This window comes from Mugil cephalus, chromosome 9 (assembly GCF_022458985.1).
Source record: "Mugil cephalus isolate CIBA_MC_2020 chromosome 9, CIBA_Mcephalus_1.1, whole genome shotgun sequence".
Taxonomy (NCBI): Eukaryota; Metazoa; Chordata; class Actinopteri; order Mugiliformes; family Mugilidae; genus Mugil; species Mugil cephalus.
Genome location: NC_061778.1, coordinates 5,018,049 through 5,031,085, shown reverse-complemented (window position 1 = coordinate 5,031,085; position 13,037 = coordinate 5,018,049). Strand labels below are relative to the sequence as shown.

Here is a 13,037-nt window from a genome sequence, read left to right as displayed (position 1 = left end):
CTCCCCTCCCAGAAGAGCTGGATCTGGGACAAGATCAGAGGCACGAGGGCAGCCGCTGCCCCCGCGTAGCCTCCAGTGATCGCTCATCTGCGGGCCGTTATTAGTCATGTAATCTGTCCTGATAGTGTTTGCTTGTGGACATCGCAACAGAGCACAGGTCACCGGGAAGACGTGCCCGGGGGTTATAGTTATGAAAACATCCGTCAACAGCTTCCGAATATCGCCAATGTGACTGGGACTTCAAGGAAGGCAAGCGGGCCCCTCCTCGTCAGCTCACGGAAAGCTTCTTAAAAACTTTTTTTAAGTCTGAGCCAGACAACACCTTGAATTTAGATAAAGCGAGCAGCGGGTGTTCTGCGCCAACTTCCAACAGCGGTTTAAAGCGTGAACGCTATTTTTTGCAGTCCATTTGCAGTAAGATTTTCAAAATGCCACAGATTCCCCTTCATGAAAGGGCAAGGCACGCAGACAGTAAATCAAACTGTCCCTCGGGGAAAACATGAAAGGGGAATGGGTGTCACCAGATGTGTCCCAGTACAGGAGATGACAAGGAGAAAATAGCGCATCAACGCAGAACAGTGGACGGCTGTTCAGCGTGACTGTCGCGACGCTAGGCTGGAGAATTAAGGCTGAAGAGCACTTTCCTCAGATTATACTGTCAGTAAATGTCCAAGCACAAAATAAAGACGAAACACCAGAAAGTCAGGGAAGTATATATAATTATAACTGATTATTAAATGATAATAGCAAACACAGACTAATAAATATGTGATGAAAGTCATGTCCGGGGTAAAGGTTTGTTTTTCCTGAGTAATGGAGATTGTAATGTACCCTGTGCTTTGATGACAAACGATAGAGCGCAGATAAGACCCTAATGGAGTCATTAAACTCCATCAAAGAAACCATTGATGTCTCTCTCCTTGTGTTTGCTCCCATTAGTATAAATCTATACCTACATGTCACTGGTATTCATTCGGATCAAGATGTGGAATGTGGAACTGTCCCGGGCTCTCTTCAACTTGATGTTTGCAGACACCTCATCGAACATAACCACGAGTCCTGCTTTTATTCATGCTGTCCAGCGCTTGGGTTAAATCAGGGACCATTGATTGGCAATCAGCACATCTCACAGTTCAGCGTTCCTCTCTTGCATTTTAATCTCCTCCACCTATCATCGGGTTAACCTGTAAGCGCTCGGTCTGCAGTTTTTATTCTTTGCAGACTATCGAGACCTCAAAATACTTATATAACAAAGACTTTTTTTATGTTTTTTCAAATAATAATAACAATAAAAAACAAATTGCTACCTAAAATCTTGAGCTCAGCATTGGAGTAGATGGCCCCGTATTTATTTTCCGCCACACACTGGTACATCCCCGAGTCCGTCTGCTGCACTTTGTGAATGCTCAGTTCTCCATTCAGTATTTCAAGTCGACCCTGTGACAAAAACGAGAAAATATCTGAATTATGATGACTCCGCGCACACTGACTACTAGTACGTGGTGCTACCAACAGTGGAGGAGGGACAGCATAGTTAGATAGTTGGTACCTGGGATGTCAAGGGCAAGCCATTACGAAGCCAGCGATAGGTGGGCCGGGGCCTCCCTGTGGCCTTGCACTCCCATTGGAGCTTCTCTCCACTATCCATCTGAGTGTCATTAATCATTCTGACCCACTGAGGGAGGGCTGCAAGATAGAATAGGAAGAAAAAAAAATCAGCTTTAAGAATAAGTAATATATCCATGACCCACACACACACACACACAAGGCACGTTCGGTTACATGTCGTAAAATGAGAAAGAGTTTCAATTCAAATACAGGGTGAAAATGTAAGAGGCTGCATTCAAGATGAGAAGATTAGAGCTGCAAAGATGAGGTGATTATTGATTAAATGGAAAAATGCATCTATGCAACTATTTGGCTTCTACAACCACCTCGGCTTCAAGCAGACATCGCAAACATGGACATTTGAGCTTTTTCTTATCTCGACATAACAGCAAGTTCAAAGTATTTCTATTGAAGATGGTTGATAATGTCTTTCTATAACACGCCAAATAAAATATGGTTCAGGATATCCTTCATGAGAAAAAGTCTGCCTCAGTATTTCAATACTTTATTTTAAAATAAACTTCCTGTGTATGCTTTCTCTTTTGAGTACTGCCTTTTTTTCATATTGCACTCGTTGCTACAATAATATTTTTTATACCATCTTGATGCTCGCCCCAAAAAGCGAAGATGCACCTGCTTTCCTAGTGCATACAACGATACATAACAGAGAAGGAGGAGGAGGAGGGCAGCGGTTTAAAAAAGGACGTCCAGCGCTGAACATCAAGGGCTTTCAATCCCGAGTATAAGATTAAGTTTATACAGAAGCAGCACACCTCCAGCCTGGACCCGACAAATACCCGCTGACGGAGGCAACACATTCAACAAGTTTGGTGAAATGATGGATGCACTGTAGCATTTTTGTGCACAGAAAACGAAGCGGAGGTTCTCGTGGGCTAAATGGATGTCAAAAAAGAGGAGGAGAGGAACGCTAACGTGCCAGAATTGTAGGGACGTCATAGCAACAATGAAAATAGACGGGATAAAGTCTCAATTCAATAACCGTAAAGGTTTAATTACCAGTTTGCTACAGTTATAAGTATCATGTTTGTGACAATGTGCTATTCTTCCTTTCATTGCACGCCTGGTCCGTGGGTCTATGCAAACTAGTCAAGCCCCCCCCCTCCCCTTTTTTTCCTGTAGCCCACTTGCCCCTGTTTCCAAGGCTCCATCCACATTTCCTGCTCAACTCCACATGATGCAAAATCTCAGTCACAGCTCAAAATCTGAACACCGTACAGACTGTGAGTGTGTGTGTGTGTCTCCTTTCATCTTTTAGTCTCTTTCAATCTCATCTGTGGTGGTGAATGTTTTAAATTCTCGCACATTTACACGATTATGAAATGTACAAGAGTCTTTTTACTGGGGCGCCGTAATTCAGTCGGCCCCGTGTGGGGGAGGAAATGTAAATCAGTCCATTTCAAACCCAAACCTCCTTTTTTTTTTTTTTTTTTTTAATTTTAATCTCTCGTACTCGCAGTGTTTGCTCCGATGCAGTTTCACTCTCACAAGAGGGACGCATAAATGCACACGGTGACATCGATACATAAATACCAAGCTGTAGCGCCGAGCACATTAAAACTAATTTAAATGTTAACTGAGACATGTGCAGACAGGACAAAATTTCTTGGGACAACTTAAATTGCGAATATATAACGGAATATGTAAAGTATGTGTACAAGGGATGGGCCTGACAGTACTGCAGATGTCCCCATCTATTTCACATATATTTCTAACATGTTATACCATTTATTGCCAGTTTTATATTTAAAACTAGCGCTTTTAAAGTTTTAAATTAATGTTATGTGTTCTTAAATCACTGTCATGTGTTTCCTTTTTTAATCTGAATGTGCAATTGTGTGTCCTGTTCTGTTTTGTCTGTCCTTAAAGCTGCTGCCGCGTCCTTTTAAATCAAGGAATAAAGAGCCTTTATTGTCATTATGAGAACAAAACGAAATTTAAATTGCCCTGTGGGGACAAATAAAGTGACTTGAATTGAAATGGAACTGAATTGCATATTTAATATCTTTAAGCTATGACATCAACCCAAATAGTGTATATTCTGAATTCATGACACACGGCGCGGCTCTAAATAATGGGTATTCATTGCATTGTTGTGTAATCACTGTGCAGCATGTGCAGACTCGAGGACACCCCAACAATTGAGTTGTTTCTCTCACCATAGCATGCCAGGCACGTCTTTTTTTTTTCTCTATTCTTTGCATAAGACACCTCGGGTAGAATACTTTTTTTTTGTGTGTGTGTGGTTTGATTGAATGATTATGGTCAGGAAGGTCTGACTCACAATGAAAGTTCAAACTACCAGCTGACCTGTGTAAATTACATTTAGTGTGAGGCTGCTACAAATTAGACTCCCTATTCTCCTTGTGATGTCAATGGAATCGAGGTTGCCACGAGGTGCGGGGCCTTGGAAATGTGTCCTACCAAGGTTGAGGCAGTCCATTATCTTGGTAGCGTGCACATGCCACCAACAAGAGAGGAATGGGAGTACATGTAGCCTTGGAGATAAGTTTCTGATCGCAGATCTCATCGTTAGAGAGATGAAAACCACTCTCCTAAAAGTGACACAAAATCGCATGTCGATACCAAACAGAAACACAGGAAATGTGATATCTTTTTACCGAATTTGCAGTAGATAATAGAATTATAGATCGGACTTGGATTATGTGGAATAGATAACGAGTAATGGATCCTTGGACTGAAAACAGTCCCCAGCCTTGGATTTCACAACACTACCAACGTTTACATGATGGAAAATGTTCGGAAACAGAAGAAGGACCAAAATAGCTTGTGAAAAGCAGAGCAGTTTCTAAGGCTGGGACAAATACATGCTAATGTATGCTCGCTCTTAGATAATGCACGATGGCGGAACAAAAGGAAAAGATCTAAACAGATGAGCAGGGAAGCAGAGGTACCTGAAAGGCCGCGCCACAAAACCACAACGTGCCGCTTCCGACCCCGACCAATAAAGGCGATAAATAAATAAACGGATAAATGAAACGACAGCACAGCCAGACTCACTGTAGACCTGCAGGTGTCCCTTGAAAGCAGTGCCTCCTCTCGGATTCTCAGCTTTGCATTCATACATTCCCGAGTCCTCCAGCTGAATATTGGGAATCTCTAGAACAGCCTGAGACTTCCGAAGACGCGCTTTCTTGGGGATGTTGCCATTGATCTTCCTCCATGTGATTGTTGGCACTGGACTGTGAGAAGAGAGGAGAAGAGAGGAGAAGAGAAGAGAAGAGAAGAGAAGAGAAGAGAAGAGAAGAGAAGAGAAGAGAAGAGAAGAGAAGAGAAGAGAAGAGAAGAGAAGAGAAGAGAAGAGAAGAGAAGAGAAGAGAAGAGAGGTAATGAATGCTCGACTATGTAATACAGTTTTAAGAGGGGGATATGCAGTATTACCATACAGTTTAAGATGCAGGCTCCAGTAATTCAATACTGATCTTAGAAATGTCAGAATGAGTTTACTCAAATGTCAGTTTACACACAAAAAAAAATCATTTAAACAGGCAAAATAATATGTTGCCAGTATAAAAGACATGATCCATCATTTCTACAACTACTAAAAACTACTGAAAACTTTGTAAAACTTAGATATTCTCCAGCCAACCCCCAAAAAAAATTCAAATTGAGCTCCACTAGTTAATAAGATTATAATAATAATAATAATAATAAAAAAAAAATCCTGCTACACTTTTTTAGAGATTTTCAAATAACAACTGCAACATAAAATCGGCATTGATCTGAGCAGTTTTTCATTTAAGTAATGAAAAACCATGGTGGGAATTAAATGCCGGTTCTGTTCTACATGTGAATCATTGACCTTCTGACCACGCGTGATGTATTTACCGTAACCAGGCGACCCAGATCTGACGGCTGTTAGACTCCATCTTTCACAGGGACGGGGACAATATTTAAATCAGGTCATTACAAGGCCAGGGAGATTCCTTACAATTAGTATTCACACGATCGTTATCCATCGCTGTTTATTCATGAACATCCCTATAGATCCTTTATGATAGATGGCTCGCACATGCCGGGAGAGGACGTTTCACTATGCGCCGACTATCAGCTACCTCTTGTATGACAACTAGATCTGACAGGTCTCTGAAAGATGGAAATGTGACACCACACAAAGCTCCGGTGTGCCCATCAATCATGCAGCCAAGATGGAAATGTTACATCCCTGAGCTTTTTTAGCCACTCTAAATTCACAAGGACAACGGAGCCCTCTCGGCTGCAGCGGAGCCACATTAGGATTCACATCAGGATTTTTACATTAAACAAACTGTTTCTTTTCCATTTTAGACTGGAGCTTTGTGTAGCACACTCCTTTGTAGGCTACTGGATTAAACATTTTCTTTTAATTTGTATTTTTTTTTTTTTTTTTTTTTTTTTTTACAGCTAATGAACCACTTCACAGCAGCATTCTGTGCTCCTAACATCACTGAGAGTTTGAAGCAGAATAACAGTCATAGACGTTTCCAAACATCATTTGAGTTATTGGATTTACAAATTCAAAAAACACGGATCACAGGCCACGTTTGCCACTGGTATGTTCTCACCTGCAGGAAAAACAGATAAGACATTTAACAGTGTTTAGTTTACATGATATACACTCACTGGCCACTTTGCTAGTAAAAGGTTGGACTCCCTTTTGCCTTCAGAACTGCCTTAATTTTTCGTGGCATACTTTCAACAAGGTTCCCAGAGGTGCTCTATCTATTGTATTGAGATCTGGCGACTGTGGAGGCCATTGGAGTACAGTGAACTCATTGTCATGTTCCAGAAACCAGTTTGAGATGATATGCGCTTTGTGACACGGTGCATTATCCTGCTGGAAGTAGCCGTCAGAAGATGGTCCACTGTGGTCATATAGGGACGGACATGGTCAGCAACAATACTCAGGTAGGCTGTGGCATTTAAACCATGCTCAGTTTGTACTGAGGAACCCAAAGTGTGCCAAGAAAATATCCCACACACCATTACACCACTACCACCAGCCTGAACCATCGATACAAGGCAGGATGGATCCATGCTTTCACGTTGTTTATACCAAATTCTGACTTTGCCATCTGAATGTCACAGCTGAAATCGAGACTCGTCAGACCAGGCAACGTTTTTCCAATCTTCTATTGTCCAGTGTTGTTGAGCCTGTGTGAGCTGTAGTCTCAGTTTCCTGTTCTTAGCAGACAGGAGTGGTCCCTGGTGTGGTCTTCTGCTGCTGTAGCCCATCTTCTTCACTGTCGGACGTGTTGTGCGTTCAGAGATGGTATTCTGCATTTCTTGGTTGTAACCAGTGGTTATTTGAGTTACTGTTGCCTTTCTATCATCTCCAACCAGTCTGCCCATTCTCCTCTGACCTCTCACATCAACAAGGCGTTTTCGTCCACACAACTGCTGCTCACTGGATATTTTCTCTTTTTAGGACCATTCTGAAATACTCATACCAGCCCGTCTGACACCAACAATCAAACCATGTTCAAAGTCACATAAATCCCCTTTCTTTCCCATTCTGATGCTCGGTTTGAACTTCAGCAGCTTCATCATCTCTACATGCCTGAATTGCAGGTGAGTGTAAAGATAGATAGATAATTTGGTACAGTCAATATACAATAACAGATCTAATATATAATCAATAGGTTAAATATATATTGACAGGAGTTTTCTTGAAAATGGAGGTGGAATGGAACATTTTTAACTTCTCATCAAGCTCATTCCAGGTCTGTGGTCCTCTGCACACAATACTCCAGCTTGTGCATCTTTCTTTTTTTTCCCCAGTGATTTTGTTTTTGTTCCTAGTGGAACAAACAAGTGTGCACAGGAAAGTAGACGGGAATGAGGTTACCTAGTTTACGATTTAGTTTATGGACCGTCTGGTACATTATACAAGCATTCTGGAGATAACTGTGCTCAGCAAGCCTCAGAAGATTGTGGCAGTGGAAGAGCATTTTATGGCAAAACCGGAATAAAGATGGAATAAAGGTGTATCTTTTTGTACAGTTAAAACCATTACTCGGTGTAAGAGCAGAACAGAAACACTAACAAGAGGTAGAGAGACATTTTTCTAGAGGCCTTTGCTCCGAGTAAACGCTTGACGAACCCGACAACAAAGGAAAATCTGCAGAGACCTTGGCAAACAATGTGGCTGTTTGTTGTGTTGCCCGCTCTTTGTTTTAAGAACGAGAGAAGAGACGGCCCTCAAAGATGAACTTTATCAGTATTCATGAATATGGCATGGAGCCGTTGCGAGGCGCTTCCTTATGTTATTGTCAGAGAATCTTTCTGAAGACCTATGCTCCGAGTAAAACTCCATCCAGAGAACAAAGGGAATCTATAGAGACCTCGAGGGGCTGGAACATGACGGAGAGTCTTTCTGAGTCTGTGGCAGGGTTTTCTCTTTGGAGGCTGAATAATGAGCACCGGGGCTTGTGCAAGCTCACAGGACTAGGGGGCGGACAGGAGGGAGTAGGCGCCCTCAAGTTAATAAATAAATAAATAAATCAATAAAAAAATAAATAAAACTCTTCCTGTCACTGTCTTCTGAAGCAGCTGGCATAAAGTCTTGAACTCTAAAACTCGGGTGTGTTTTGTCAGCGTGTATAAACTAAGCATTTTAAACCCTGACACCGAGAATGCGTTACACAGCGGAGTTTGTGTAAGGTGTCACAGTTTTCAATTTAAGAACGTGCCCATGGGCGAGCTCTGTAGATTACATCTTAATAAGCATTCCACACAATTGTTCTTCCCTCATCTGGACCCGTTCCATAATAAAGGTTCAAAATTAAATCTAATATGAAAATATGATGGAGAATTGGTTTCCTTCAGCTCATTAAGACCTAGATAAAGCCCTACCGTTTAGCTCTTAATTTCTCGGTGCCCGTGGGAAAAGTATTTTTTAAAGCTGCATCCAAATAAAGCGCGTTCTACCTACACGCGCGGTTGTTTTTCAAAAACATTAACCGCAGAGGCAACAGTATAAAACGTGTGGTAACAGGCACTTTCTGCTGCTGCTGATAATGTGATCCTGTAGAGCTCAATGAGGAAAGTGACTGCGGGGCTTTAAGAGTTTGATTCCCTCTGGGGTCACTAAAACTAAAAGTCTATCCGCTACTCGAAGGCAGTTTAGATGAAAACATCCAACACATGGCACATATTTTATTTGAAGAGGAAACGAGTGGGTAGAGATGTGCGAGCCAAAAAAGAAAAAAAAAAAAAATGCACAATGGTTTCAGAACTCAAATGAACTTAATACTCTATATCTCTTGAAATGAAAACAACCACTAGCAGAGTTGCTTATAGATCAGATAGTGTGTGTTATTTTGTGTTGTTTGAAAGTCATTATTTTTATTTTTAAAAGCAAAACTGGACACTGACCGAATGACTATCCACTGTGTTGGAAATGTTGCTATTTCTTATGTTATGGGGGTTATTTCATGACTTCCATGCAACAAAACACCAAGAAAAAACTCCTTGTATGTACAAACACACCTGGCAATAAAGTCTATTCTGATTCTGCAAATATTCTTATACTTATTTTAAAAGTCAACTAGAAGTTTCTGCCGATTGTTTTAGGATTTGACTGGAGGATTAACATTTGAAACAATACTGGTTTCTGAAATTTACTACTGGTACTTCACCTTTTTTTATTTTCGTTTGCAAAATAAACATTTTACCCTTTCTATATTGATCTTTATGTAGGACAATCTAATAAAACCACTCCCTTTTATTTATTACCTGAGATGAAACATGCTGCCCTTTGCATTTCACGCTGATCAGCCATAACATTATGAACATATTGACAGGAGAAGTAAATAACATTGACCATCTTTTGACAAGTCAGTGTTCTGCTAGGAAACCTTTGGACCTGTCATTCATTCATGTGGATGTTACGTATAGACATGTATCACCAACCTAGACCAGACCAGATACCCCCACCCCATAGAAATGACACTGACACAGGCACACGCACAAAAATGGTTTAGGAACAACACTAACAACACTCTTTTTAGTCTAATTTGCCATTTTTAACAATCGCGGAGGTCGTCTGTGATCTTAATCCCGTGCGAATCGTCCATGTCTGTGATTTGTAAAGTAAAAATTACACCATAAACTACCTACCATAATTCTCGTAACATAGAGGTCCTCTGATAAAACTAATCCAGTGAGAATCGACATCTTTGTGAATTAGGGGTGATCTTTTTACTTTTTCGCGACTTTTGTTTGATTTGCGGCTTTTTTCCGCCTCTTGTTACTTAAGAATTATGAAGGATGTGCCATAATTCAGAGTTTGGGCAGATGAAATGTAGCTGAACTATTCCCCTGTTTAGACGGATGAAACTATTAAATCAATCGTTAACGTGTTCTTCGGCAAACGTGGGTGTGATTTAAACACTGCCAGGTTGCTGGATATTTCTTCCCCGGGATAAACAGTATCAAAAATATATTTTTTATCATCCATTATAATTTGAAAAGTAATTAAAACTGTCTCTGACACTCAGTGGAGTGAAGCCGTAAGTAGCAGAGCCATAACAATGGATTGTGAATTTGAGTTTGTTTATCCCGTGTGAACGCGCCACATGAAACACAGACGTAGGGGGTAATATCTGAATCACAGGACGACCTCAGGTAAAACTAATCCCGTGCGAACATTATTATTAAACATTATTTATTTAAACAAGCTGAAAGTGTGACCGAGTGTTCACGCTCTTTCTCTGACGCTCACTCACAGGCTCTCAATTATCAAAACTTGTTTACAATCCTTTAGCTAGCCTTTTAAAGTACAGAGGTCGGTACCCAACCCCACAGAGAGCAGCTCCACATTTAGTTTTAAACTGAGTGCTATATAATTTTTGTGCATGTCTTCTGGCTACAGGAGAATATCTTCTGAGCACATGTGATTAGTGAACTAGCTTTGTAGCTATACTGGCTGCACTAATGCTGCAGATTTCCACTTAGAGTCATACTTACATATTACAATACATGAATTAACCTGAAACAACATAAACACAGTGATGATCTGACTAAGAATCTATGATCAGTCTTACACACATGAATAAAACAACTTAAACAAGGTGGCTTCGATTCAAACGTCCTAAAAGTTAAGATGGAGCTTTCTATTGTTCATTTTTTTTTTTTCCGCTGTCATTGTCTCATTGTTCTCTTTGCCCTTGACTGTCATCTACAAAGTAGTGCCAGGGGTAAATATCACAACAGACAGCCGCATCAAGGTGCTGTGGCATTCACACACAAAGATCCATTCTTCCCCGTACTAGATAGTGGTGCCGTCATACATATTGATCAACAGTAGTACAAAACCCATTTTAACTTCATTTTCGGTGCTATATAAAGACTGGCATTTCTTAATAGGGTGCATTGATAAATCATTCATCTCGGCGTAAAAGGGTAAGTCACTGGGATCACTGTCTGACTGAAAGCCATCATGCACAAATTACTTCATCGGGGGGAAAGCGCAGGGCAGGAACTCAAGCTGTTAGGCTGTTCGACGAGAATCCAGAAACTTGCTCTCAGCTTAATAGGAAACACTACGGGAAGTGAGATTACAATGCAGACTGAATATTTACAAAATTACTTACCTTAATGTGGATAATTAATTAAAATCAAGGCAAACAATGGTAAGGTGCTTAGTCATTTGTAGATTAGAGAGTGTTTGCACTTTGGAAGAAGAATTAGACGCCAGCAATGAATAATTTATGTTGAGTGGTGACAAACAAAATAAAGTAGTGGTGATTAAACATTATGTTGTACAATGAAAACTTCTCGTAATGTCAAACATCCCTTCAGCCTTGCGCTGAGGAGGAGGAGGAGGACAGAGGGGGGTTTAAAATGTTTTTCAATTATGTTTGATTTGAGAGTTCAATTTTTAAATGCATAGGCAACTTCTTTTTTTTTTTTCTCCGTCCAACACGGCACAATAACTCAAATATATTTTCCTTTCAAAAAGGCAGTAGCTGTGTAAACCACGAAGCCACGGACGCTAACTTTAGCAACCGTGGTAAGTGGTTCGGATTTTGTCTCTGCAGACAAGAGTGTTTTCCCTCCTGGCAGACAACTATTACCAATTTCATTTTTCTTTTTCAAACACATAACCTTGGCTTTCCACATTCATAACGGGGCCCTGAAAGCACCCAGGAAACACAGATACATTAGGGCTCTCAATTATAAGAACACATGGGTCCCTAGGGCTGAATTCCCCATTCAGCCTCACCAACCACCACTCCCCCCCATGCACTAACATGCCATCTAACAGCCGAGCTACGATCCTGCACTTCCCTACACTCACTTAACATACTGCCTGAAGACAAGATATGCCTGGTTCCCATTCAGGTAATGGAATAATGTAATTTAAAAGAACAGCGAACAACACAAGGAGTATTATCGAAAGGATCTCTCAGCAGCAGCAGAGTGGCAATAGACAGTAGTTTAGTGTTCCCGATGATTAATATGGTACCGCTGTAATAAACAACTACCTGTATTTGTGCAATATGTCCTTGTTTACTTACTTCCCTAGAGCGAAGCACTCCAGTCTGACAGTGACTCCTTTGGCAGCCAGAACAGATGTAGGAAAATGCACTTCGATTTTGGGCTCATATTCACCCATGACACCTGAAAGAGATTAAAAAAGAGGAATCGCAGACATTAGAGGCAAGTAGATTGCAGCAGCTACTAACCCCCTCCAACCATTTTCCATAAGTCTGATGTTTTCTTGCAGCGTGCAGCACAGAGACCGACTGTAGTGATTTGAAAATGATAGGGATGCCCATTTCCTATTCCCACCAGCAGCAGTTTAATGAGTAGCAGAAAATGAAGAAGAAAATGCAACGGAAAAAAAGATTCCCGACGCTTAAACCTCCACAAAGTACACGTGTAGCATTAAATCTTAAAGCAGCGGGGCTTTAACGTGAACTTTCATTCTTCAAATATCGACCTTTACTTTATGCTGTTATTTTATGCATGTATTAGTACCGATTCTGGTTTAAGTCTAATACTACGAAAAACACGCGCAGCATTAACAATACAGCACTGCAATACATTTTTTAAAAACTTTTTGGAATCTGTGCGAAGGTGCAGGAATTGAATCTAAATTCTGCGTTAGTGAAATATTGGCATTTGTGCACAAACCGTATGAGTAATCAAACTCAAAAAAGCCGTGCCATCACGAAACAAACCATTAGGATGATTTACTGACAGATATTCACCGGAGACCTCAGGGGGAAAAGGGGCTCTATTGTCCCCCACCACGAATTAGAAATCCGCTCAGCAGCGCGCACACACACACATCGCAAAGGACACGAGTGATAAGGTGTTATCAGTCTTGCTAAGTGCCACAATGACTAACACCTCCACTCTAAGTCACAGCCAGAGGACATGTTTTCTTTGTTTATTCATCT

The 13,037-nt window shown here is 40.9% G+C and overlaps 1 protein-coding gene across 3 annotated transcripts in view; it reads right to left on the bottom strand.

Annotated features, from left to right (window-relative positions):
• The window catches only part of cntn5 (contactin 5), a 116,642-nt gene that overhangs the window by 28,195 nt on the left and 75,410 nt on the right, over window positions 1–13,037 (bottom strand). For all 3 annotated transcript variants that reach the window (XM_047595213.1, XM_047595214.1, XM_047595216.1), the window contains exons 8-11: window positions 12,150–12,252; window positions 4,648–4,829; window positions 1,550–1,686; window positions 1,308–1,437 (exon numbers count right to left, since the gene is read on the bottom strand). In XM_047595213.1, the coding sequence (XP_047451169.1) occupies window positions 1,308–1,437; window positions 1,550–1,686; window positions 4,648–4,829; window positions 12,150–12,252 (552 nt within the window). The remainder of the gene's footprint in view (window positions 1–1,307; window positions 1,438–1,549; window positions 1,687–4,647; window positions 4,830–12,149; window positions 12,253–13,037) is intronic.